The sequence below is a fragment of the Mustela lutreola genome, chromosome 16 (genome assembly GCF_030435805.1).
Source record: "Mustela lutreola isolate mMusLut2 chromosome 16, mMusLut2.pri, whole genome shotgun sequence".
In the NCBI taxonomy this organism is placed as follows: Eukaryota; Metazoa; Chordata; class Mammalia; order Carnivora; family Mustelidae; genus Mustela; species Mustela lutreola.
The window spans coordinates 56,476,739-56,503,476 of record NC_081305.1 but is presented as its reverse complement, the minus strand read 5'-3'; the positions used below and the strand labels follow the sequence as shown (position 1 = coordinate 56,503,476).

The 26,738-nt window shown below is 43.4% G+C and overlaps 1 protein-coding gene across 1 annotated transcript; it reads right to left on the bottom strand.

The window, feature by feature from the left end:
• LOC131818819 (caspase recruitment domain-containing protein 8-like) lies at positions 1-26,738 on the bottom strand. Its single transcript, XM_059153523.1, has 12 exons — positions 26,540-26,738; positions 21,607-21,725; positions 19,638-19,760; positions 17,904-18,059; positions 12,144-12,199; positions 11,439-11,589; positions 10,853-11,076; positions 10,520-10,782; positions 6,793-6,918; positions 6,286-6,427; positions 5,163-5,207; positions 1-1,769 (listed from the first exon to the last, which is right to left on the bottom strand). The coding sequence occupies exons 2-12, from the start codon at positions 21,648-21,650 to the stop codon at positions 1,498-1,500; spliced, it is 1,602 nt and encodes a 533-aa protein (XP_059009506.1). The 5' UTR covers positions 21,651-21,725; positions 26,540-26,738; the 3' UTR covers positions 1-1,497.

Sequence of the window (26,738 nt, the reverse complement as noted above, 5' to 3'; positions counted from 1 at the left end):
TAAGGTTTCTAGATTCAACTTTAATTCGCACACTATGGATATGAGGACCAACGCATTCAGGAGGTATCTCTTCATCTCTAACACAATCACCAAGAAATGCAAAACCACATACCATAAAAAACACAATAGATAAATTAAGGTAGAATACTAAACACTCTTCAAGTAAGCCCTAAAAAAGCCTAGAAAGGAAAGATAGCCATGCAGCACAAAGGGAATAGACAGAAAACAAATACGAAAGGGGCTGCCCTCGGCTAAATCCTAACCACACAAGAATTATGTTAAATGCAAATGGCCGAACACGTCACTTTAAGAGCAGACGTTGTCAAAATGGGTTAAAAAAAAAACAACAACCCCAAAAGCCAACTGACTCAACTCTAGGCTGTCTTCCACAAACTCACTTCAAATACAAGGAAATAACTGGGCTCAAAGTCAGAGGATAGCATTACTTATGTCACGCAAACACTGGTCCAAAGGCAGCTGGGACGCATACAAAATGGCAGGGTCCAATGGCAGAACCCCAGTGGCAGGCTCTGCCTATTTCTGTGACATACCTGCCAGGAGGGCCTCCCTCACAACCACCGGATGCTCCTCCTTTTCCCCCACGCTGCTTCTGTGGACACCATTCATCCATACTCCGCCTCTGCGATCCACCGAGCTGTTCCATGAAGTTGTGTGACCCAGAATGTGCCCGTTCCTGGTACCATCCTATATACCAGACACCAAAGTTTTTCTGCCAACGTTGGCATTTGCTTCCACTCCTGAGCTCTATTTCATCAAGGGACTTCATCATTCTAGTAGAAATAGCAACAGATAAAATGTTAAAGACACAGTGTATTAAAAAAAAAAAAAAGAAAGCTCATCAATGTCATGAACGTCCTCAACAGGGAGTGTTTCGTAAGCCTTCCTGGCTTCTGTTCTGAGCAGGTAACAGCTCAGATGTAATGTTCACTGGAGTTGCTTCTCTTGTGACTGAGGAGACTTGGTCTCCCTGGGCCCTGTCAATCATAACCACACCTGGTCTTGCCTTCCTCTGCCCAGATTTCCAAGAAATAGGTCAATGGGTGAAATAGGAATTTTTAAAATCTGACTTAAAAAATATTTAGTATGAATATTCCTACTCTCTTGAGATATTGTTAAGGGGAAGATATGAGGACACAGAAATAGGTATCTGCCTAGTTACACATCAGTCCTCAGTAAAACCTGTGTGGTGGCTGGGTGTCACCTGGACCTCTTTAGTCTTGGACACTGAACTCCATGATACATGTCTCTTTAACCATTTTCCTTCCTTTTTTGTTTTTCTTTTAAGATTGATTTAATTTACTTGAGAGAGAGTGAGAGTAGGAGGAGAGGCAGAGGGAGAGGATCTCAAGCAAACTCCAAGTGACTGCAGTTGAAATCAAGAGTCAGATGCTTAAACAACTGAGCCACCCAAGCACCCCTGTTTATCCATTTTCAGTGCAGAACACAGGATTGTCTCTTCCTAAGTATTGGCCTGAGTCACTGTTGTAAACTCTGCTGGCTGAGGTAGGACATCAGGTAAGGATCTCTTTGCTGAAGGCTTCTGAAGAGTATCTCCAGGGCCTGGGGCCCTTTCTTCTCCACCATCCTCAACAGGGTCTCATTCTTCCTCTGCTGTGTTGGAAACTGCTGCACCAGGTCCTTTTCTTCCTCCGTGAAGACCTCACTGTCCTGAAGATCATCTAGTACTCCACTCAGGTCCCCCAGCCTGGCCTGCAAGTGCCGCCGGTTCTCCTTCATAAAGATCTCAGCTGGACACAAGAAAGAGTTGCAGACTCAGAAAAGGACAGATCACTTAAGGCATTCAGGACTTTTGCCCAGCTTAATGTCATATTTCTCTCTCTCTCTTTCCCTTTCTTTCTTTCTTTCTTTCTTTCTTTCTTTCTTTCTTTCTTTCTTTCTTTCTTCTTTTCTTTCCTCTTACCTCTCCAGGGGTAAGAGAGATCCCAACATGGGACTTGAACCCATGACCCTGAGTCAAGAGCTGAACTGAGATCAAGAGTCAGACACTTAACTGACTGAGCCACCCAGGCACTCCTTAAAGACATACTCTGTATGGAGATGTTGCTCATTGTGTTCTGCATGTTGCCCAGATCTTACACACACACAGCCTATGCAGTCCTGTCCCAAAGGACTCAGGATATGCTGTCCATTCTCCGGGGTCTTTGAATTTAGGGAAACTCAAAGATCCCTCTTCTTCAATCCCCCTCCCCTCCAAGCTTTGAGCACCTCTTTGTTACTTTCTGGTTTTCACTGGAACCCTAGAGACAGCTCTATCTTGCTCTACATTAATCTATTCACCCTTCTAACAATCTTGAAGTTCATACATTGGTACGCATGATACCAGAGGTCCAGTTGCAGTAGACTAGCTCCCTACCCTTAAGAGTCTTCTGATAAACTGTGCAGAAAGGGATTTAGCTGGCTAAGTACAACACAGAAGGCACCAGAAGCACTGGAGAGAACATACTTCATGCTGACTCAGGGTGCAGTTTGGTGCCCGTGTGACCTTGGCCAAATAACATTGCTTTATTGTTCCTCAGCTCCTTCATTAAAGACATGATTGGGGTTTTGGGATTTTTTTTTTTTTTGAGAGAGACTCAGACAGAAAGAGCACAAGCTGGGGGAGATGGGCAGAGGGAGAGAGAGAGAGAGAGTGAGAGAAATTTAAGCAGGATCCATGCCCAGCATGGAGCCTGATAGGGGACTCAATATCTCAACCCTGAGATCATGACCTGAGCCAAAACCAAGAGCTGGATGCCTAAACTGAGCCACCCAGGCACCCAAAAGCATGACTGCTTTCTGTGTACAACTCATGCCTCTAGAACTTTTGTTCTAAACAACAGTGGCTCAGATCATTAATGTCATATGTGGCCAAGCCAAACAGCTTAATGTAACGATATGGTTTCTATGAAGTTTTGGTGTTTCTATTGAAAAGTCATTGGAAGTGTACATTCTGTGACTCCTTGATTTGAATGACTTCAGTTGCTCTCACAGAAATGTTCTTAGCTTAACCTGTTCTTTCTTCCTTGATTGTTTTTACCTCACCCATTTGTTTAGCAATTCTATTCAATCTTCCTAAATGGACATAAATTTCACTTTTTTTTTGTCTCTCCAGGATGTACTCTGACACTTTTTCAACTCCCTCAAGGTAAGAGCCCTCTGTCTTATCCTCTCCTAAATCCCTCTAATTTTCCTTTGGAACACATCCATCACTGTATTTTGAAATCAGATTTGCTGTTTTCACCTGCTGGAATAGAAACCCCATGAGTGCGGGATGTGTGTCTGTCTCAGGCTACGTTCCATACAGGACTGCTACTTCAAGGCCATTGCCATGTTTGCTCTGATGCTCCTTCATGATTCTCTGGGGAAGCCAGCCAAAGTGCATTGACAAGATTAGACAGAGCTGGTGAGTATAATGCACACATATAGGTACCCTGACTATTTAGCACGCTACAGGCATTCAGCAAAATGCATTTATCATCATGATTATTTTTATCACCATAATTCCAGCTCTTGCAAAATGCAATCATAGACTTTGAGGGGGATAACTAGACTTCCAAGCAAAGTCTTCACAGAAGAGTTAGTATCAGAGGAGGATTTCGAGGAGTAGGATTCTCGTATTAAATACAAGATGCCACCAGGCCAAAGGGCAAAGAGGGGGAGAGAGATGTCAGGCTTCACAGTGCATGGTGGCCAGAATGAAGATCTGACTCAAGACGTGGGCTGACAGCAGCTTCTGAAGGGTGTTCTAGAGAGAGCACATGAGGGTGGGTTTCATCCTTCTGACACCAGGTAGCTCTCGCTCTAGAGCTTGTAGAAGAGGAAGGGTAGAGACGTCTTCTTGGTGCTACACACTCACCACCTACATAAATCCTTTCAATTTCCTTTGTGAAATCATCTTTACCTCATTTTTTTTTTCAGGCTGCTTACTTTTTTTTTTTTATTTTAAAAGAAGATTTTATTTATTTGTCCGAGAGAGAGAGCACACAAGCAGAGGGAGAAGCAAGAGGAGAAGCAGGCTCCCCAGTGAGCAAGGAGCCTGATGTGGGACTCAATCCCAGGACTTTAGGAGCTTGACCTGAGGCAAAGGCAGGCACTTAACTGACTGAGCCACTCACCTATCCCATCTTTATCTCATTCTTAACCAAGATCTGTGGTTGGGTTTGAACTCAATTACAACTCTAGGTGTGGGGTCTGATTTTCTGTAGCTCATCTGCCTCTCTGGGCCCCCTGACAATACCACCAACGGCCAGGAAGTGGGTTTGTGCCATTTCAAGCCAGTGTGGCACCTGAGGACTAAGAGGGATCAGGGGATGTTCCCTTTCTCCTCCTGGATGATCTGTTTTGGGACAGGAGGCCTGTCACTTTTACTGTGTGGAGACTGACAAAGCCAACAACACAGAAGGCAGAATGCCGTCCTCTGAATCTTGACTCCTTTTATTTTATTTATTTTTAAAAGTTTCTTCTTATTATTTAATAATATCTACTCCCAAGGTGGGGCTTGAACTCACAACTACCCAAGATCAAGAGTCACATGTTCTTCTGACTGAGCCAGCCAGGCACCCCTTGACTCCTTACTTTGAATAATTTCTTTCTCTGCTACCTATCAACTCCAGTAACCTTAACCAATTCGCAGCTAATCCCTGTTCTCAACTTTCACAACAGCCTCCTAACCTGGCTCCCACTTCCTGTCCATTCCACACCCACAGCCATCCACACTGTTCAGAACAGTGAGTGCATTGCTACCCACCTTTCCTAAGTCCCTCTTTGCCTTCAGCCTAAGGACCGAAAGAGTTCAGCCATCACCCTTCTGCTTCCAACTTCTGTTTCTTGCCTGCCTCTGGTCTCATGTGTCCTCAGTCCCTCTAGAGTTTCATCTCCAGCCATATCAAACTACTTTCACTGAGACTTCCTCAGATGCAAGATATTTTCCCCAATAAGACGTGGTTGCATGCTCAGAGTCTGCTTATTAAACCCTCCCATAAATTCACTCAAGTGGCTCAGACTCCTTCTTTGTGTCCGACAGCACTCAGTCTCTGTAACTGAAGAGAAGGTAGGATCCCTTACTGAGCCACCTCACACCCCTCAAAACCTCCTGAAATCAGACCCATCCCTCTGATGTTGGGTGTGGACATTGCACTCACCTGAGGGGGGAGAAGGGGAGGAAGCAGCATAAAAGTGGAGGTCCACTAGGAAAGAAGGGAAAGTTGGAGAATGAAATAAACCATTTACCTTTATTTAGCTTTTCTTCTCTTTTTTTTTTTAAGTTTTTTGGGTTTTTTGTTTTGTTTTTTTTGTAATCTCTACACCCAACATAGAAATCAAACTCACAATGTGTAGGTCAAGAGGCCCAGGTTCTTATGAATGAGCCAGCAAGGCACTTCTGTAGTTTCTCTAGTTTTTGAAGTGATACACGAAAATAATTTAATTCCATTTCCTATATTAAGGATCCCATTGGAACATGGATATACTAATGGAACCCAAATAAGTAGAAGGTCACTCACTGCCTGGAAATGCATCAAAGGGAGGAGCTCTTTTTTCCCAATATTCTTTCTATTTCTATTTCTAAGCAAATATGTGAGGAAATGTGAAAGCTACAGTAAAATTATCATACTTCTCCACATATATTATCTAGGCAAATGTATTTTAGACACGAAATACCACCATTAAATGAGTACATTTGAACAATAATTGAGGATATACTTTAAATGCTATAATACTGGGATTGTGATAGTACAGAATTTATACGTTGAACACACATAAAAGTTGGGGGAGATTTGCAGATTGGAGCTACCATTTGGGAAATAAGTAAACTGTGCTTACCATGAAGCCTTCCACATGCTCTCACATTTTCTTTCTAGAAGCCCTGATGTGTTTAAAGTTTTGATAAATTTTGTGTCCCTCTTTCCTCAGCAGCTGCTTAGACTCTGTGTTTGACAACAATTATACACTTGGCCAGAAGATAGAGTTAAATCAACCTTCTGCTCCTTCTGATTCTTATACTTAGCATCTCCCATTTACTACCTGCTAGGTATGAGAGGGTCCAGTTCTCAACATGAAAGGCATCCCTATCCTAGGCACCCATGATCACTGCCAACACTTGTTTCAACTCAACATTGACTGTCAACCAGCAGTAGATTTTTCTTCTTCTCTGGGTTGGGACCATAAACAGACCTTCTCCTCTGACACACTTCACTACAACCAAGGGGAGAGGTGCATGATTTTTTCCTCCCCTTCCCCGAATTTCAGCCTCATATTTTTACCTACCTGGCTTCACCAAAGTACGCCAGACCAAAGTCTTGTGTCTTTTCTCAGTAACTTCAAGTTCAATTGTTTCCTCTATCTTCCCAGCATAGACTTTAGAGAACACCTGGATTTCTCCAGGACTCCTGTAGGATAATTTCAATTCCTAGAGGAAAGACACCATTTGACTTAAAGCTTCAGGGGATTGGTGGGGCGAGTATAAAGGCCTGTTTGCCTGCAGTGAACTAACTGGCCACTGAAATATTACCCATTTACTATACAGTCTCATGGCCGGTTGAGAAAAAAACAGAGGTAAATGGTCAATGATCTTTTAAGTTTACGATTCTAGGAAATAGTATTATTCCATGGAAGGAAAGGTAGTCCTCAGCTTACCTTCCCTCTTATCAGAATATGGTTCAGGGAATAATCACCTGAACTACTGACCCTCTACTGGTCTTCTATGTTTTTTCCAAAAGTACAAAATATTTTGAAACCCAAATTAAATTTGAGTTATATTTGAATTCTACTGACCTCAGGTATTATTTCCAGGTGAGCTGAACCGGACACAATGTAATGGGAAGCAAAATTCAGGGGGTCCACAGGGGGTGAGGTCTGCAGACGCACACCGTGAAACTTAGTTTCTTCTTCATCTATTGCCTGAGGAAGAAACAGCAGAAGCAAATCAGGGAGCAAAGCTTAAAGCAAATAAGTAAAAGTAATGGCACACAAGCTCTTGGTTTATTGTATTAAGTAGCATGTATGATATGATTCAATCGATGTTAAGAGTTGTATATTTATATTCATATATTATATATATGGATATGCCCCTGTACATGAGGGGATTTATTTTTAGTTTTACTTATTTTTATTATTATTAGTTTCAGAGGTAGAGGTCGGTGATTCATTAGTCGTATATAATTCCCAGTGCTCATCACAACACATGCCCTCCCCAATGGCCATCACCCTGTTACCCCAATCCCCCTATATTCAATGGGGGAAAAGACAGTCTATTCAACCAGTTATGTTGGGAAAATTGGAGAGCCACATGCAGAAGAATGAAACTGGACCATTTCCTTATACGGGACACAAAAATACACTCAAAATGTTTGAATGACCTAAATGTGAGACAGGAATCCATCAAAATCCTGGAGGAGGACACAGGCAGCAACCTCTGTGACCTCAGCAGCAGCAACATCTTGCTAGACATATGTCTCCAAATGTAAGGGAAGCGAGGGCAAAAATGAACTGTTGGGTCCGTGGCTCTGGGAGTGCAGGAGGAACAATAGAAATGACTGCTGGGGCTGCCGTCTTCCAGCCTCCTCCTCACCCCCCTTTCCTTAACCCTTGACTCTCCCGCCTAAAGGATGTATGCCCAGGTCATGTCTCCATAGGTAACCCGATACCTATGCAGGAAACAGAAGTATCAGGACCCCCCACCCCATACCCTCTGATCACCAAATACCCTACCATATATAGATGTGAGCCCATGCCCTACCTTGGCCCAATAAAAGACCCCTGCCAACTCTCTCCCAGTGCAACTTCCCCTACTGGGCTTCCCAGAGTCACAGAACCTCACGCGAGGGTTCCCACCTCTTCCGGGCGTGACTTTCCTGGCTCCCCTTCTCCTGAGCCCTGAAACTTCACCGGAGAGCGCCTTTAATAAATCTTGCCTTGTGCCCACCTTGCCTGGTGTTGTGTTTACCTTGCCTGCGAAACTTTACATGAACTATTGGGATTTCATCAAGATAAAAAGCTTTTGCACAGCAAAGGAAACAGTTGGCAAAACCAAAGACAACCTACAGAATGGGAGAAGCTATTTACAAATGTCTAATCAGATAAAGGGCTATTATCCAAAATCTATAAAGAACTTATCAAACTCAACACCCAAAGAAAAAATAATCCAATCAAGAAATGGGCAGAAGACCCGGAACAAACATTTCTGCCAAGAAGACATCCAAATGGCCAACAGACACATGAAAAAGTGCTCGTCATCCCTCAACATCAGGGAAATACAAATCAAAACCACAGTGAGATCCCACCTCACACCCGTCAGAATGGCTAAAATTAACAAGTCAGGAAACGACAGATGCTGGTGAGGATGTGGAGAAAGGGAAACCTCTTACACTGCTGCTTAAAATGCGAGCTGGTGCAGCCACTCTGGCAAACAGTATGGAGGTTCCTCAAAAAGTTGAAAATAGAGCTACCCTACGACTCAGCAATTGCACTACTGGGTATTTACCCCAAGATACAAATGTAGTGATCCTAAGGGGCACCTGCACCCCAATGTTTATAGCAGCAATGGCCACAATAGTTAAACTAAGGAAAGAGCCCAGATGTCCATTGACAGATGAAGGACATATATATCCAAATATATATTTATACACACACACACACACACACACACACACACACGAATGCTACTTAGCCATCAAAAAATGAAATCTTGTCATTTGCAAAAACATGAACTAGAGGGTATTATGCTAAGGGAAATAAGTCAATCAGAGAAAGATGAATATCATATGATCTCACTGATAGGTAGAAATTAAGAAACCATATAAGATCATGGGGGAAGAGAGGAAAAGATGAAACAAGATGAAACCAGAGAGGGAGACAAACCCTAAGACACTTTTAAAAAATATATTGTATTTATTTATTTGACAGAGATCACAAGCAGGCAGAGAGGCAGACAGAGAGCAGGGGTGGTGGGTGTGGGAGGTTGCAGACTCCCCACTGAGCAGAAGCCCAATGTGGGTCTTGATCCCAGAACACTGAGATTATGACCTGAGCTGAAGGCAGAGGCTTAACCCACTGAGTCACCCAGGAGCCCCCCTAAGGGACTCAAACAAACTGAGGGTTGCTGGAGGGGAGGAAAAGGTAGGAGATTGGGGTATTGGGTGATGGTCATTGGGAAGGGTAAGTGTTGTAATGGGTACTGGGTATTATATATATAAGACTGATAAATCACAGACCTGTACCCTTGAAAGAAATAATAAATTGTATGTTAATATAAAAAATAAAATAAAATAAATGAAAAGGTTTTTAAAAAGAAGAAGAGAAAAATGAAAACTGTAGGAGAAGGAAAGCATCTCTGTAATACGGTAGCTAGCGTTCATCTGGGGTGGCTGAAGGAAATGGGACGCCAGGATAAGAGAGATTGACAAAGAACATGAGAGAAGATCCGTCCAGGTGTGGTGTCCTCCTGGGAAAGGCAAGAGAGAAAGGGATCCTGGACATGTCTCAAACCCTGGCTTCATGCAAATAGAGGGTAGCCTTGTCCTCACAGGAAGGAGCCAAGGGGAGTAAGTCCAGCAGAGAATTAGATTTACAAGTTGGTGACAGGAAAGTGAGGTCATTTCCACCTCATTGATTCTACTGAATCAATAAAGTAGGAGCAAGTGATTGTGTGAGATTCGGGGTCCAGGAAAGAAGGAGCAGCATGGGCCAGGCTGGGAACCAGGGAGTTTCTAGAACAAAAGGAAGAGCCACAAATGACTTTCTTTGTTTTTTGTTTTTTGTTTTTTTCCTGCTGTTTTCTTTCCCTGTGTACCCCAGGAACAGTCATCTTTGGCATCCAGACTAAAATATTTTCTCTTGTATTTTAAATACTTGCAGTTACTCACAAAGCTAATGACCAGCAGGCATGCACCTGTCTCTTCTTGGGCTCTAGGAGAATTCACCAATTTTAAGAAAATCAAATGAATCTTCCCCAACAACCTCTCCACCAAGGCTGAAGGGAGAGAAGAGGTACTCAATCAAAGAAACCATGAGCTCTGTGGCGACAATGACCAGCGCCTCTGCTTCAGCAGTAACCGAGGAAAGGGTGGGGAGGCTCCGAGTCTTTCACGAATGTGCTGGAGGGAATGTCCCTACACAGGAGGAGGATGGCTCTGGAGGGGTGTATGTGTACTGGGTGTGGGGGCAGGTGGGTAGCATATAAATTGGGCACTATTAGCTTCAAAATCTACAGTGAAATCTCTGCATGACTCCCTCTGCCAGTCTGTGTAAGTCTTGTCTCCCTTTTTCCTTCTCCATAAAAGCCAGAAAAGGCAGCTCCATTTTTAGTAGAACTGAATTCCCATTGCAGATTCTTGCCTATGACTCAAGAGTCAGCACCTGCCGATGGACCACATGGAGGGGGAGTCATGCTTCTATCAATGAAAGCCGTTGTCTTACATTTTCTATTTAATACAGAGACAGAAGGTCTAAGGTGATAAGCTGAAAATGTAACTCTCACTTCTCCAAAATCTGCCAGCCTTACCTTCGTTAGCAAGGCGTCACTGGGGATAAGGTACAGGTGAAATTTAGTATCTTTGGGGTGAAAGTGATAATAGAGCAGTGCCGTGGAAGTGATGGGGACCGAAACACCAGTCCCACTGGCGCATCTCAACAGGATCCCCATCAGAGAGAAGCTGGGGTTTTCCAGGACGGCATAGAAAGGCTCCACTCGGGCTGGCACCTCTAGGATCATCCCTTCATCCTTAAAATGGGCAACGTGGAACCAAGACATATCGACCTCATTTGCTGAAAGACAACCGCAAAGGCCATCAGACAATGATCCCACCAGCCCCACAGCCCCCTCTCCCCTCCTTACCTGGCAGGGAGATGATATGAGGGAGGTGGATTTCAGCGATGGCCCCCTGGGGCTCCACGGAGATATCAAACAGTGGGCCTGCCACCATCCACTGCTCCTCAGGCTGTAACTTCATGTGTAGACTCCAAGAATCCAACGCTATCCTCACGGTCACCGCAGCTGTTACCAAGAATCCGAGGCGTGTCGCTGGCCACAAGTAGAAGCCAGCCATGGGGAAGTGGACGCTGAAAGGAGCCAGAGTAATAGTCATGCTGGGAGAAGACCAGGACTTTGATTTAGAGAATAAAAGTACAGAGGAATGTGAAGTTTGGGGTGGATAGGGTTTAAGACCCATCTGTGACTTTCACCACATTTGAAAACTCTGGGGAGTTAATGAAGCTCTCTGGCCCCCAATTTCTCTGTATTCTACATAGGTAGAAAATACTGACTCAGTGCCTAGAATACAGAGAATATTGACAAAATTTCCGATGTCTTAAGAGATAGATCACGTACCCTATCACGTAGGTGCATACGTGTAAATATCACACAGCATGTATTTCCTTTATATGAGAATTCTCTCGAAACAATCAACATCTTCAATTCTTACCTGTATTTGCTTGCAGTCTTATCAATCAACTCCATATCCACCTTTCCTTCAGGCCCGAGAAACCGATAATTATGACAAGCTGGTTCAACCCCAGAACAAAGTTTAGGAGCCTGGAGGGGCACTAGTGTCTCCTCTTCCAAGAAAGTATCTTCTGAAAAATATACATTGCATGTGTCAGATGTGGATTGCTAGAAAAGGCATGATCTGAAGGTGTCCTGTAAATTGCACATGTCCTGTTGGGAACCCAGACATCAGAGAGACTGGTATGAGGGGGAAGAAAAGGGGCATTGTTCTTTGAATCCAGACAAAGGCACAAGAATGTTCTTGGTTACTACTGAAACTGCACCCCCCAATTTAAAAAGGTAACCAGGCTGCATGGCTTTGGTGGGGGGACAATATTCGCCTCAGGCAGGAACCACAGCAACTAAATTCCTACATGGTCCCAAGGCACAGCTAATACCTAATGTTGTCAGGGGAAATGCAAGTCCATAAAAGGAACAAGCACAAAAGCTGAAGGGGCAAAGGCACATCCCTTCACCCTGGTGTTACCCACAATCCAACCTGAGACACCCAGACCATACCCTGGCTTCCTGAGTGTTTCCGTCATCCAGCTGGGAGAGCCTTTCCCCTCACAACCTGGAGACCAAAGGACATTTCCATCAGCCCACTACACAGCTCTGGCTTCACCCTATATTAGACAATTACCTGGTTCTAATAACTGTGAAGATTCCTGGTTTTCTGATCCACTGCTGCCTGGGACCCTTGAGTGTCAAAAATAAGGAAATGATTAGAAATCAGTTCACAAGGGGTGCCTGACTGGCTCAGTCAGTGGAGCACATGACTCTTGATCTTAAGGACATGAGTTTGAGTCCCATGTTGGGTGTTGGAAGATTATTTAAAAATAAAATCTTTAAAAATAACAAATAAATCAATTCACTGAATGAAATGAAGGGCATGTGATTAATAACTAAGCTCTTTTTCCCAAACAATGGCCACTAGCCAGGAGGGGCCATTGAGACTTTCAATTAAATTAAATTCAACTAAATTAAGTTAAAATCCAGCTCCTCAGCTGTACTATCCACTTTTCAAGTGTTTAATACCTACCTGTGGCAAATGGCTACCATATTGGCTGATGCAGAAGAGAACATTTCCATCATCACAGAAAGTTCTACTGGACAGTCCATTAGACTCTCAAAAACAAATGACTTGGACAAAGTGGTTTCTTAACCAGATATATGAAGAGTAGAACCAAGGGGATCTCTCAGATCAAATGTGGCTTGGCCATTCTATGTCTTCTCCTATTAAACCAGCATCCAAAGTGGTCACACCTAACTTTTCTTGTTTAAGTTGCCCTGACTCGGTGTGTGTCACTTCAGCTGGTGGTAGTGCAAAAAGCAAAAGCAGCAGGGAACTGGGCTCCCATCTGGGTTTGGGAGATGACTGCTGGGATTTCTGAATCTGGTGGGCATCATGGCCAAGGAGATCTGAGGGACTATACCTGAAGGCAAGTTAGATGCACGCTACCCACCCCGAATCCTTTACCATGCAGTCTGTTCACTACCAACAGCGTGAACTGAGTGTATTTGCCCAAAGTTGCTAAATGCAGACAGCACTTAGAGAAGAATGTTCCAAAAGAGTTTGCAAAACTTACTGCAGAAAATTCACAGAAACAAGAAGCTGCACTTAGTGAGGGTCAAGGCAGAGCAGGGGAAGAGGAAGAGAAGAAAAGGCAGAAGAGATATGGAAGGAGCCAAACAAAACAAACAAAGAAGAAGGTATCACAAAAGTTTAGGATCGCCCAAATTCCTAGAGCGAGGAAGAAGCTGTAACAGGAGTCACAATGGCCTTGTGACTTTCAAAACACATCTTAAAGAAGCAAAGAGAGTGGTGCTTGGGTGGCTCAGTCTGTTGAACATCTGACTCAATGTTGGTTCAGGTCACGATCTCAGGGTTGTGAGCTGGAGCCCCAAGCTGGGTTCCACTCTCAGCTTGGAGTCTGTTTGAGATTCTCTCCCTCTGTCCCTCACCCGGATCCTGCTCTCTCTCTCTCTCTCAAATAAATAAATGAGGGCACCTGGTTGGCTCAGTGGGTTAAGCCATTGCCTTCTGCTCGGGTCATGATCTCAGGGTCCTGGGATCGAGTCCCACATCGGACTCTGCTCGGCAGGGAGCCTGCTTCCCTCTCTTTCTCTCTCTCTCTCTCTCTCTCTCTCTGCCTGCCTCTCTGCCTACTTGTGATCTCTGTCAAATAAATAAATAAAATCTTAAAAAAAAAAAAGATAAATAAATAAATAAATGAAATAGGGGCACCTGGGTCAGTTACGCATCTGCTTTCGGCTCAGATTATGATTTCTGGGTCCTGGGATCAAGCCCTCATCAAGCTCCCTGCTCAGTGGGAAGCCTGCTTCTCCATCTCATTCTCCCTCTGTGCTCTCTCTCTCTCTCTCTCTCAACTAAACAAAAATCTCTTTTTTTCAGCTAAATAAAAATCTTTAAAAAGAAGAAAAAGATGAGAAGAGGAAGAGGAGGAGGAGAAGGAAAAAGTGGCCAGATATAGTGTGGAGATTCCTCAAGAAATTAAAAATAGAGCTTCCCTATGACCCTGCAATTGCAGATATAGATAATGACAGCATTGAAGACCTTGGAGAAGCAAAGAAGTGATTTTTGGAAAATTTGTCTATATTTAGTGATCAGAACTGAGAGTTGATAAGGCCAGAGAGACACAGGCCTTTTAAAAAAATATGTATTTATCTTACATTAAAACTAAACTACCCTCACCCTTGGCATTTGAACTGTTCTGGATGAGGATGCCCGTTTTTTAATTTATTTTGTTTGTTTGTTTGTGTTTTTTAACTGCTGGAGTCTAATAAACAGGGAAGGTCATTGTGCTCAATGACCTTGAATGAAATAGAATTTAGTCAAATAAACATTTGGGGCCATTTGGTAAAAATAAATAAATCTAAAATTAAATACATACATACATACATACATACATAAATGGCTCTGACAGATATCCTATCACTGTTGGAACAAAAACACTGAATTAGCAATTGACTCATGGGTAGAATATTGCCCCTATAGCAGTGGTTCCCAAACTCAACTGTACCTGGGAAGCTTTAACCATGCCCCAATACATGGGTCGCTGCCCAGACCAATGAAATCAGGGGACTAGAGATGGGACCTCAGCATCATTACTTTTAAAACTTCCCAAATAATTCTAATGTGTAGCCAAAGTTGATAATCATGATCCATAAGGAGAGCTAGCAGTTCATGAAGCTGGCACCTGGTTGGGACAAATCTGCCGTAAGGCAGGTGGTATTTTCTAGATGAGGACAACCAACTCTATCCAATCTCTGTCTTGGGGAGTTGTAAAGGTGGAACAAATCAAGACCAGGGGAATCACAGGGCAAGAGTCCTAGCTCCTAAGAAGGGGTGTGATGAAAGAGTATGTTGAAGGGCATCTTGGTTATTTCCACAGTTTGGCGACCATGACCATTGCTGCTATAAACATTGGGGTACAGATGGCCCTTCTTTTCACTACATCTGTATCTTTGGGGTAAATACCCAGTAGTGCAATTGCAGGGTTATAGGGAAGCTCTATTTTTAATTTCTTGAGGAATCTCCACACTGTTCTCCAAAGTGGCTGCACCAACTTCCATTCCCATCAACAGTGTAAGAGGGCTCCCCTTTCTCCACATCCTCTCCAATACATGTTGTTTCCTGTCTTGCTAATTTTGGCCATTCTAACTGGTGTAAGGTGGTATCTCAACGTGGTTTTAATTTGAATCTCTCTGATGGCTAGTGATGATGAACATTTTTTCATGTGTCTGATAGCCATTTGTATGTCTTCATTGGAGAAGTGTCTGTTCATATCTTCTGCCCATTTTTTTTTATATGATTGTCTGTTTTGTGTGTGTTGAGTTTCAGGAGTTCTTTATAGATCCTGGATGTCAACCTTTTGTCTGTACTGTCATTTGCAAATATCTTCTCCCATTCCGTGGGTTGTCTCTTTGTTTTGTTGACTGTTTCCTTTGCTGTGCAGAAGCTTTTGATCCTGATGAAGTCCCAAAAGTTCAACTTCGCTTTTGTTTCTTTTGCCTTTGGAGACATATCTTGAAAGAAGTTGCTGTGGCTGATATCGAAGAGTGAAAAGAAGGGCCATCTGTACCCCAATGTTTATAGCAGCAATGGCCACGGTCACCAAACTGTGGAAAGAAACAAGATGCCCTTCAACGGACGAATGGATAAGGAAGATGTGGTCCATATACACTATGGAGTATTATGCCTCCATCAGAAAGGATTAATACCCAACTTTTGTAGCAACATGGACAGGACTGGAAGAGATTATGCTGAGTGAAATCAGTCAAGCAGAGAGAGTCAATTATCATATGGTTTCACTTATTTGTGAAGCACAACAAATAGTATGGAGGACAAGGGAAGATGGAGAGGAGAAGGGAGTTGAGGGAAATTGGAAGGGGAGGTGAACCATGAGAGACTATGGACTCTGAAAAACAATCTGAGGGGTTTGAAGGGGCGGGGGGTGGGAGGTTGGGGGAACCAGGTGATGGCTATTGGAGAGGGCACGGATTGCATGGAGCACTGGGTGTGGTACAAAAACAATGAATATTGTTATGTTGAAAAAATAAAAATTAAAAAAATAGAAAGAGGACAGAAGCACTGATTTCTGGGGGTACAGTAGTTATTGCATGATCGATGCCATGGGATCATGAAATGTCATCTATTTTCACTGATGTTTTCTTAGATTCTCTTGATTTCTTGCTCTATACGTATAATCCTTGATCCATGAATTCCTCATAAATTCCTTGATATATCTGTTCATTTCAGCATGAAGGGGATTCACAGAGAAACTATACATAGACTAAGGCTAATAAAAATGCATATTCAGAGAAATGGAGTAAAAAGAAAGAATTCGTAGCTCTTTTCTCAAAAGGGTTTGGGCAAATCATGGGAGAGAACCTTGACCTGCCCTCTTAAGTCTTGTGGTTTGTCTGAGGCTACAAAATCAGCCATGGTTTATGTCAGCCCCATGGAAAACACTGAGAGGAAATACACTGCCTTCTGTTCTCTCTCTCCCTCTCTCTCTTTTTTAAAGACTTTATTTATTTGACAGGCAGAGATCACAAGTTGGCAGTGAGGCAGGCAGAGGGGGGTGGGGGGAAGCAGACTCCCTGCTGAGTAGAGAGCCCAATGTGGGGCTCGATCCCAAGACCCTGGAACCATGACCTGAGCCAAAGGCAGAGGCTTTAACCCACTGAGCCACCCAGGTGCCCTGCCTTCTGCTCTCTTACAGTGCTTTTGCACCCTTGGTTCCAGTGGGTGGCTGAGGCTGGGATTTAGGAGGTAGGAGGGAGCCATTGGTGAGCGGGAGCCAGCCCATCCCATGTCATGGGATCTGACTGTTACATTTACCAGGAACTCTGTGAGTAGATTGTTAAACATGGTTATTAAAAATTATATAGGGTGCCTGGGTGGCTCAGTGGGTTAAGCCGCTGCCTTCGGCTCAGGTCATGATCTCAGGGTCCTGGGATCGAGTCCCGCATCGGGCTCTCTGCTCAGCGGGGAGCCTGCTTCCCTCTCTCTCTCTCTGCCTGCCTCTCTGTCTACTGTGATCTCTCTCTGTCAAATAAATAAATAAAATCTTTAAAAAAATTATATAAAATTTTCATTTAAATAGACCTATATTACAAGCAAAGGTAATAAATGCTGAAAACTTAGGACTTTCTAACTATTTTACTATCTCTTACTATACTCTGTGCTCTTTTGTTTTTAAGTCTAGTTTTTCATTTTTTTGTAATCTCCACACCCAAGTCGGGCTTGAACTCAGGGTCCCAAGATCACAAGTTGCGTGCTCCACTGACTGAGTCAGCAAGACACCACCATACTCTGCTCTCTTGAAGTTATTTCCATCTATGGTATCTGAGTGGTGAAAATACTCTGTAATGTTGGGCTACTGCACAACTATTTCCAATGTCCTGTTCAGGGACAGCATGTTGGTAGTTAGAAATCCACCATGATGTAAGTAGTCACCCACAGCAATTGGCAAATGCTACGTAAAAAGGCTCCCCCCTCCCCCTGAACATTTTCCAGCATACCACTTCATGACCCCCTCCCCCGCCCCGCCCTTCCTCCTCATCAGCAGTCAGTTTCCCAGGCACTACGCTGGTTACTTGACTTCATTCCCAGCTCAGCCAACAACACAGTGATCTTTGCAATAGTTGCTGCCTTTCTGTGTGCAGCTTCTCAAGACGCCCTCCTGAAGGAAGAGGGGGTTGTCCTCCTTCAGAAATTTCTGGGTTTGTTGGTAAGACTGGATAAGCTCTTTCATTCTTCCCCTGATTCCTGTATCAATAGCCCAAATCCCCTGATTCTCTGTGCCCCTGTGATATCAAGGAAGGGAATCCAATACCACCATCATTCCCTTTACTTGGAAATCATTCCCCTTACTTGGAAACAGCTCCCTCCCAAGACAGAGACTCAGTAACAGCCCCGCGTGGTGTTGGCTCTCCTGCTATCACTTCTTCAGAATCTGAGGAAAGAGAAAGCCGGACGTCCTTGTGCCATGTCTCAAAACCAGTGTATGTTGATTCATCATAACATTCACTGGAAAACAGAAGGAACTTACGTTAGGAATACAGCATGGCAGTCTGGTGACAGGACGATCTCTGTAGCACGACTTTATGTCATTAAAAGCCCTAGACCCCATGTTTTATCTTTAGGAAAACCTTCTCTCAAGCCCCCATGACTCCACCTCACCCTCTTTATAACTGATTCAGCTGTGTCTCTGTGTCCCACTCCACATTGCTCTCTCCATCCCGGGGAAGCAGAACCCAGTCAATTCTCAAATTCTAGTACTTGTAAGGTTTTGTTTCATGATAGGCCACTTATCTAAGTGACCTTGTTGAGAATTGTAAGGAGAAGATTCCTAGTTTATATTCTGCCTTCATCCATCGCTGTGTCCAAGAGAATGGGACTCTATTGTGATTAAAATTCCACGACATCAGTGAGATTATGTATATGTTGTAAGGACCCGTGTAGTACTAAGGCTCCTCTTCTACCTCCAGTCTCCATGTGGTGAGAGACACATGAGGATGCTAAGAGGGAAGGAAACGATGGATATCAGTCTTGTTTTCTTCTTTCACTGGGGATCCTCATCCAGATATGGAACTGGAAAGCCCTAGGCTAGGGATTTCTTCTTCATGCTTGAGAGCTGTTCTCTGGTCTCCTTTGGCTGCTGAGATCAAGACTGGGGTTAGGAGCCAGAGAGCGCCCTTTGGGCCAGCACCTGCACTGGCTAACATGATAGCCAGTAGTCACATGTGCCAATTTAAACTTAAATTTTGGGACACCTGGGGGATTCAGTTGGCTAAGCATCTACATTTGGCTCTGGTCATGATCTCAGTGCCCTGGGATTGAGTCCCCCATCCGCCTCCTTGCTCAGTGCGGAGCCTGCTTCTCCCTCTGCCTGCCACATCCCCTGTTTGTGTGTGTGTTTCTCTCACAAATAAATAAAATATTGTTTAAAAACTAACTTAAGTTTTCATTAAATTTGAAAATCAGATTGTCACTCGTTCAAGTGCTCAAACACCACAAATGACCAAATACTGTTTGTGGTACCACAAGTACCCAAACACCACAAATAGTTATGAAATATGTCTCTCATGGCAGGAATTCTATTGATGGCCTTGACCTTACTCATCTGCTCCAGCCAGCTGACTAGAGACTGGCACTGCAGTATCTGGCATTGGTTCAATCAAATAAAGGGGATCTTTGAGAAGGGGTGGATGGATGAAGTGACTGAGGAATTCTTGTGTTCATCAGCAGCATTTTCCAGCCTCTCAAATATCATCTTGAGACAGAGTCTGTATCTGAGTGAATAGTACTGGATCATGTACATTCCCTGATTTTGACAATGACTATTGTGATAAAAGATATTATCATTTAGGAAGCTGAGTGTACTTTTTGTTCCTATTATACTGTTCTTACTGTTTTTTACTGTTTTTGCTATTTCCCATGAGTCTTAAACTATCTCAAAAAAAAAGTTAAAATAATGAAAAGGAAAAAATACACTGATTTTTACGCAAATAATCTAAATGTCTTTGCTTTTCATGAATCTCTATGAGACAGAGGGACAAGATCCAAAGTTTTTCACTTTTCCCCACTAAATATGGTGTCCCTTACCTATACCCTCGATGAAAATTTTGGGCCTGAGAATGGGGCCTGAACATCCTCACATTTCCTGACATGTCCTTGGGCACTGGGGACGGCTCCTCTGTGCTTCCAAAGCAGCAGCACCTGCACAGCCTAGGAAGACACAAGGGAGTTTTAATTTGGTTGTGCGCAAGGAACTTGGTGATGGGACGGTCTCTTCACTGTGATGGAGAGGAAGTAGCTCAAATTGGATGTTCCATCTTCAGAGAGGCATTCTCTGATGTCGGCCCCGGGATCCACTTCCTTCACACTGCTAACCCTTCCTCTGTCCTGGCACAGCAGACAGTGATGTCATCTCGGGAGCATGCCTCACCGGACTCTCAGCCCTTTAAGTCCATCAATCTATATGTAATACCTGCGAAGACTGGCTACAGACCCGTACATAACTTGTATAACGATACCACATACTAGTAATGTAGGCGGTGTGAGAAGTCCCTGACTCTCATGCCATCCTTCACTGGTCCTAAACAGGAGGGAACTTTTACAAAATTGCACAACACTGGATGAATTATACTTCCCCCAAAGCAACAGCTCTATATTTAGCGTGAGTTGGTCGTGACTACAGAGACCAAAGAGACAAGAATCCACAGGCTGGGGGGCCTGGGTGGCTCAGTGGGTTAAAGCTTCTGCCTTTGACTCAGGTCATGATCTCAGGGTCCAGGAATAAAGCCCCGCATTGGGCTCTCTGCTCAGCAGGGAGCTTGCTTCCCCCCCTCTCTCTGCCTGCCTCTCTGCCTATTTGTGATCTCTCTCTGTCAAATAAATAAATAAAATCTTAAAAAAAAAATCCACAGGCTGGCAAAGCCATTTCTTAGAACTTACACTCGGGACAAAATTGTGGCTTCACTCTCTGGATTAAGTATCCATTTTTCAACTTTTAAATAAGGATATAACCCAAATCCTCGTGATGAGTAATCATAGAAGGGTAATATTACTTAGTACCCAAGCTAGAAAACATTGTGTTCCCAGAGAAAGTAACTCACTCCAGTGATCCTCCTTATTCCCTGGCCTGTGGGAATAGTAGATGAATCTTTGGTCTGATTCATTTACTGCAAGTTCTAAGACAACGCAAAAATGTGCATGAATTGGTCACAGATGAGACATGAGACTCTGAAAGTATGTTGATGGGGAGGAGCAGAAGGACTCATGGATGGAGCTTAGTGGACTTGCCTGGTGCCATGGGGTGGTCAAAAGCATGGCATGGTGTCAGGGAAAGAGCTGGAGGAATATTCATAAACTTGCTTGTGCTCAGATATGAAGTTGTGTGGTCAGAGTCAAGGTAATATTACCCTGCGATAGAGAGAAGTCTAAGTAATACATCTGGGTGCCCAGGCAGGTTTTTCCCTTCTGGTTTGATGAGATGCATGAATAAGTAAAAAACAAGTAAGTGAAAATGTAAGCAGAGGGATGCTGGGTGGCTCAGTAGGTTAAGCATCTACTTTTGGCACAGATCATGATCCCACGGTCCTGGAATTGAGCCCCACATCAGACTCCCTGCTTGATGTGGAATCTGCGTCTCCCTCTCCCTCTACCCGTCTGCCTGTCTTGTACTCTCTCTCTCTCTGTCATAAATAAAATCTTATTAAAAAATACAAGCAGTGGGCGCCTGGGTGGCTCAGTGGGTTAAGCCGCTGCCTTCGGCTCAGGTCATGATCTCAGGGTCCTGGGATCGAGTCCCGCATCAGGCTCTCTGCTCAGCAGGGAGCCTGCTTCCTCCTCTCTCTCTCTGCCTGCCTCTCTGCCTACTTGTGATCTCTCTGTGTCAAATAAATAAATAAAATTTAAAAAAAAAATTAAAAAAAAAATACAAGCAGAGCCTTTTCTTTAAAAAAAAAAAAAAAAAAAAAAAAAAAGGCCACAGTACTCCGTATTTCATGGAACAACAATGAGATACAGAGGAATCAAAGCCATCAAGAGTCCTCAAAGGATAGATACATACCTTCTCCATATCAGACAGCATCTCCAGGATCTGTCAGAGGACATCTGGATCTCTTCCTTAAATGTATCTTTTCCTGTTGATCAGCCGGTGCGTCTCTCTCTGCTATGTCTCTATTAATCCTAAGAAAATAAAAGACTATTGTATTCAGATAAGTTGGAAGAACTTGCAGATAAATATTAGCTCTTCTATCTCCACACCATAGCCCAAATTGCCTATTGTCCATTTAATAGAAATACATCAGTTGATTTGTTTCCATAATGCTAGGCACTTGCAAGAGAGACCCACAGAAGATTATGAACTTTAAAAAGTTATTTTATTTTATTTTCTATGTAACCTTCTATGTGCACATACAAGAGATACAGAAATAGCTCCCAGATCAGAGACGTGGTATCACCGAGAGGGCGGCAGAACCCAGCCTCTGTCCCCCTGGTGAAAATCAACAAATACCCAGCTATCCACAAACAAAAGCATCTCTGGAAGACATCTGGAATCCATAGAAGAATTTTGCAACAACATAGTGGGACCAAAAAACTGGAGAAAAAACACAAAAAAGAAGAACAGTTTCATTTTGCACACACCACCTTGCAACTTCTAAGTTATGGAGATGACCTTGTTCCTTAAACCTCATGAACCAACCTCTGCTAGCGTCAGACTTGTCCTCTGCAGCCCCATTCTCAGTCAGAGAATGGAGGAGAGTCAGGGCCTTGCTCTGGATGAGGCTTTGGCTCAAGGGAATGTTGGGGCTGCTTTGATCTTCCATCCAGACCATTAAACTTTCTCCACATCAGCAATAAGGGTGTTTCCCTTCCTTATTGTCCATGTGTTCCCCAGAATAGCACTTTTCATTTGCTTCAAGAACTTTCCCTGGTATTCACAACTTCGCCAACTGGCGCCAAGAGGCCCATCTTTTGGCCTGTCTCCACTCTCAACATTCTTTTCTCAATAAGTATCATCATTTCCGGCTTTTGATTTAAAGTGAGAGACGTGTGACTCTAACTTCCTTTTTTTTTTTTTTTTTTAACACTTTATAGGTTATTCAGATATCCTTAATTTTGAAACTAACATCCCTTTCCTGTCCCCAGATCCCATCCAGGAGACCGCATTACACGTGGTCATCCTGTTTTCTTGGGCTCCTCTTAACTGTGACAGTATTGTTTTTTCATTGTTTCAACATTCATTGATATGCACCACACCCAGTGCTCCAAGCAATACGTGCCCCCCTTCATACCCACCACCAGGCTCACCCACCCTCCCACCCTCCTCCCCTCTAAAACCCTCAGTTGGGGGGCGCCTGGGTGGCTCAGTGGGTTAAAGCCTCTGCCTTCGGCTCAGGTCATGATCCCAGGGTCCTGGAATCGAGCCCCCGCATCGGGCTCTCTGCTCAGCAGGGAGCCTGCTTCCTCCCCTCTCTCTCTGCCTGCCTCTCTGCCTACTTGTAATCTCTGTCTGTCAAATAAAATAAATAAAATCTTTAAAAATTAATTAATTAATTAATTAAAAAATAAAAATAAAAATAAAAATAAAACCCTCAGTTGGTTTCTCAGACTCCCTTTCACTTGAACACTGAGAGGCCGTTGTCGGGATATTAATGAGCCCAATTTCAATATTGTTGTGTCTCGGGGGCTAGGGAGGCCCAAGGGGAGGGAGAGAGATGGGGAGAGGCAGGACAGTGGAGCAGTCAGAACACACACAACATGCGTTAAGTCCATGGTCTTCTAAGGGCAAGGTTCATTACAATAGTAATGTAGGATTGCAGGGATGTTGTCTCCCAGAGTTGAAGAATGAATCTTGCAGATATAAAAGGGTGAATGGAGTGAAAGTTTTTAAGTGAAGGTGAGACCAGAAAGGACAGGAAAAGCTCTCTAGAGTGAGGGGGTCCCAAATGGGTTTCCACTGAGAAACAACATAGTGGGACCACTTGACCACTGTCAAGACTGGTCTTTTATTGAAAACTTGACAAGGCAGCTCATGACCTTGAGATACTTGTGTTAGTTTGGTTTGATCAAGGACTATTGACAACACCTTTAATGACTTCCTTTTTTTTTTTTTTTTTTTTTTTTTTGAGGTTGAGTCATTTTTCGTGATCACACTGTAGCAACCAAAGAATATTACTTCTCTAACACCCCGGGAGCCAGGTGTTCTGGTCTATTCTGTTCTCTCTTGTTCACTGTGTCTTAGCACCTCTGCCTGCCAAGAATAGTTTCAGAGCCCAGCCAGGGATCCCCTACCTTCCCTGTCTATACCTTAACCCTTTCCTTTTCACTCATTCCTTTGGAATAGAATAGAATAGAATCCTTAACTGCCCTTAGGGGATAGGATGATGAGGGCTCTGGCTGCTTCCTGCCAAAATGGGGCAGTGTGCTGTATGCAGTTGGAATCTATCCAGGGTTTGGTCTAGGGGCCCACAGAATGGCTCTGGGGTGCGGGGAGTCATAACAGACAGCAGATGATCCACATATCACACATGCAAAAGAATAAGCATAAAAGAAATGTCAAGCTCAAGAGATCACATCTCCTAGGTAGGAGCCTCAGTTACCAATTCCATTGAACAGAACAGTGATACCTTGATGTTATTTAACTGATCACAAATGTCCCCTATTAAGAGTTATGTCCCCTGCAAGAGTTAAGCGCCATGCTGAAGCAACACATGCAAAAAAACGCCTCACATCCTAAATGGTGGAGTAATAGGAGATAATCAACAGTGGTCTGGCTTTCGAGAAGTCCCTCTCTGACCTCACGTAACTTTCAGTTAAGTGCATTTAGCACCTGGGAAGAATCATTTCGAGTCCTTCTGGGTAAACATGCCGTTTTGTTTATTTTATGTGGTAGTCCTACCAGAAGTCCTGGAGACCCACCAAAGAGGCAGCCAAAGCTATCGTGTCCATTACTACGAAGTTTACATCAAGTTGCCTAGCTTAGGCACACACTACTTTTATTAAGATTTTATTTATTTATTTGACAGAGATCACAAGTAGGCAGAGCAGCAGGCAGAGAGGGGGAAGAAGGCTCCCCACTGAGCAGAGAGCCCTATGTGGGGCTCGATCCCAGGACCTGAGATCATGACCCGAGCTGAAGGCAGAGGCTCAACCCACGGAGCCACCCAGGTTCCCCACACGCAACTTTTAAAGACAATCAGAACTAGAATGAACATCCGCAAAGGTGGATTATTGAAATATAACTTCTCTCTATAATAACCCTCATTTGTAGAGATCGCCTAATCAAGAATAATTTGTTTGCGAAACAAGTCCAATTATAACAAAGTTTTTTTTTAAAGATTTTATTTTATTTATTTGACAGAGAGAGAGAGAAACACAGAGAGAAGGAACACAAGCAGATGGAGTGGGAGAGGGAAAAGCAGGCTTCTCACTGAGGAGCCCAGTGCAGGGCTCAATCCCAGGACCCTGGGATCATGACCTGGGCTGAAGGCAAACGCTTAATGACTGAGCCACCCAAGAGCCCAGGAGACCAGAATCTTATTGAACTTTCGCAAATGACTATAATTACCATGGAAGAAAGAATATTGAGAGACCTTTTGAATTTCAGAGGGTTCTGATGGAAAAGTAAACTCTTTCAATTTGTTTACAAACGTATATTTTATTACATTTCTGGAGTCATAGTTTTCTTAAGAGAAAGTATTTTTAATCTACAAGACCAAACATTAGAGAACCGGCAATGTTTTAAACAAGAGTCACAAAACTATAATCCTTTTCTTAGTTCATTTAGTCCCATGTTACTAATTCTTGTTCAGGTTACTTTTTTTAAAGATTTTGTTTATGTATTTGGGATAGAGAGAGCAATGATGGGGGAGGGGCAGGGAGGGAGGAAGAGGCAGGCTCCCAGCTGAGCAAGGAGCCCATGACGGACTCCATCCTATAAGCCTGGGATCATGACCTGAGCCAGAGGCAGACGATTAACCAACTGAGCCACCCAGGCACCCTGGACATAAAACATTTTAGTAATTACAGTGTTAAGTGATGACATAATTACCAAAACCTATTACAACTTTAGGAATTGTATATCATCTCCAGAATAGCTAGATTTATCCAGACAACATAACCCGAGGCTTATTACTTGTTTGCTGGTGTTTTCCAGGTAACTTCGGATACCAAATAAACAAGCCTAATTGGTCAAAAAGACTTTGTTTATGATTTAAACCTTGGGGAAGTTTGTTAAAAAAAAAACAAAACAAAACAAAACAACTCAGCTATAAAGCACATACCTGAGTAGAATTACAGATCATTATAAGCCCAAAACTTAATTACATATTTGACCAAAATGACCTAAGTTTCCAAAGGCAAATATGTAGGGTCATATAGCTGTGAGCAAAGTTAGCTCCTTTAGTACTGAGAAGTTTTAAGTAATCAAAGACCGGAAAAGACAAAATAGAGAAACTGGTTTTCCTGGGCAGATAAAGAAAAAAACAAATTCATTTCCATTTTCAAGAGTAGACCAACAATTTACGAAAACTTAATCTTCTGAACTGAGAGAAAGCAGAATTTCAATCTTCTACTAGTGTACCTTTAAAATCCATTCATTTTAGGATGCCTGGTGGCTCAGTCGGTTAAGGGACCACCTTTGGCTCAGGTCGTGATGCTGAGGTCCTGGGATTGAGTCCCTCATGGGATCCCTGCTCAGTGGGTAGTCTGTATTTTCCTCTGCCTCCTGCTCCCCCTGCTCATGCTCTCTGTCTCTGTCAAACAAATAAACCTTAGAAAATAAACAAACAAACAAACAAAAAACTGCAACAGATATCATGAGCTCATCTGACTTTCAGTAAATCTTGGTAGAATAAAAGTTTCACATATAATGCCGATAAGTTTCAAGACATGTTTAATTAAACCAGCACACTTAAATTAGTTTAAACACCAAATTATGTTTGTCCTGAGTTCTCTTTTAAAAGCCGATCAGTTTGTTTCCCTTTGTCGATTTTTACCTGAGACACTGGTGGGGAAATCTGAAGTGAACGGTGTCCCGAAGGCCAGCGGCACACAGGATGGTGCAGAAACAGGAAGAGGAGGGGGGAGGAGGCAGAAGGCACAGAGTGCTGCCAGAAGGCAGAAAAAGAAAGTTCCCAGTCCTAAAACCTGTCAGCCCAGACAGATGAGCAGACGCAGAATGGTGTACATTTGTTT

What these genes read in the sequence shown, in the direction of transcription:
- LOC131818819 (XM_059153523.1), bottom strand. Translation starts at nt 21,650, where the DNA reads ATGTCCTCTGACAGATCCTGGAGATGCTGTCTGATATGGAGAAG. An exon ending in TTCACAGTTATTAGAACCAG is followed by an intron (nt 11,590 to 12,143) that starts GTAATTGTCTAA and finishes TATATTTTTCAG; the next exon opens with AAGATACTTTCTTGGAAGAG. An exon ending in TCATATCATCTCCCTGCCAG is followed by an intron (nt 10,783 to 10,852) that starts GTAAGGAGGGGA and finishes GTTGTCTTTCAG; the next exon opens with CAAATGAGGTCGATATGTCT.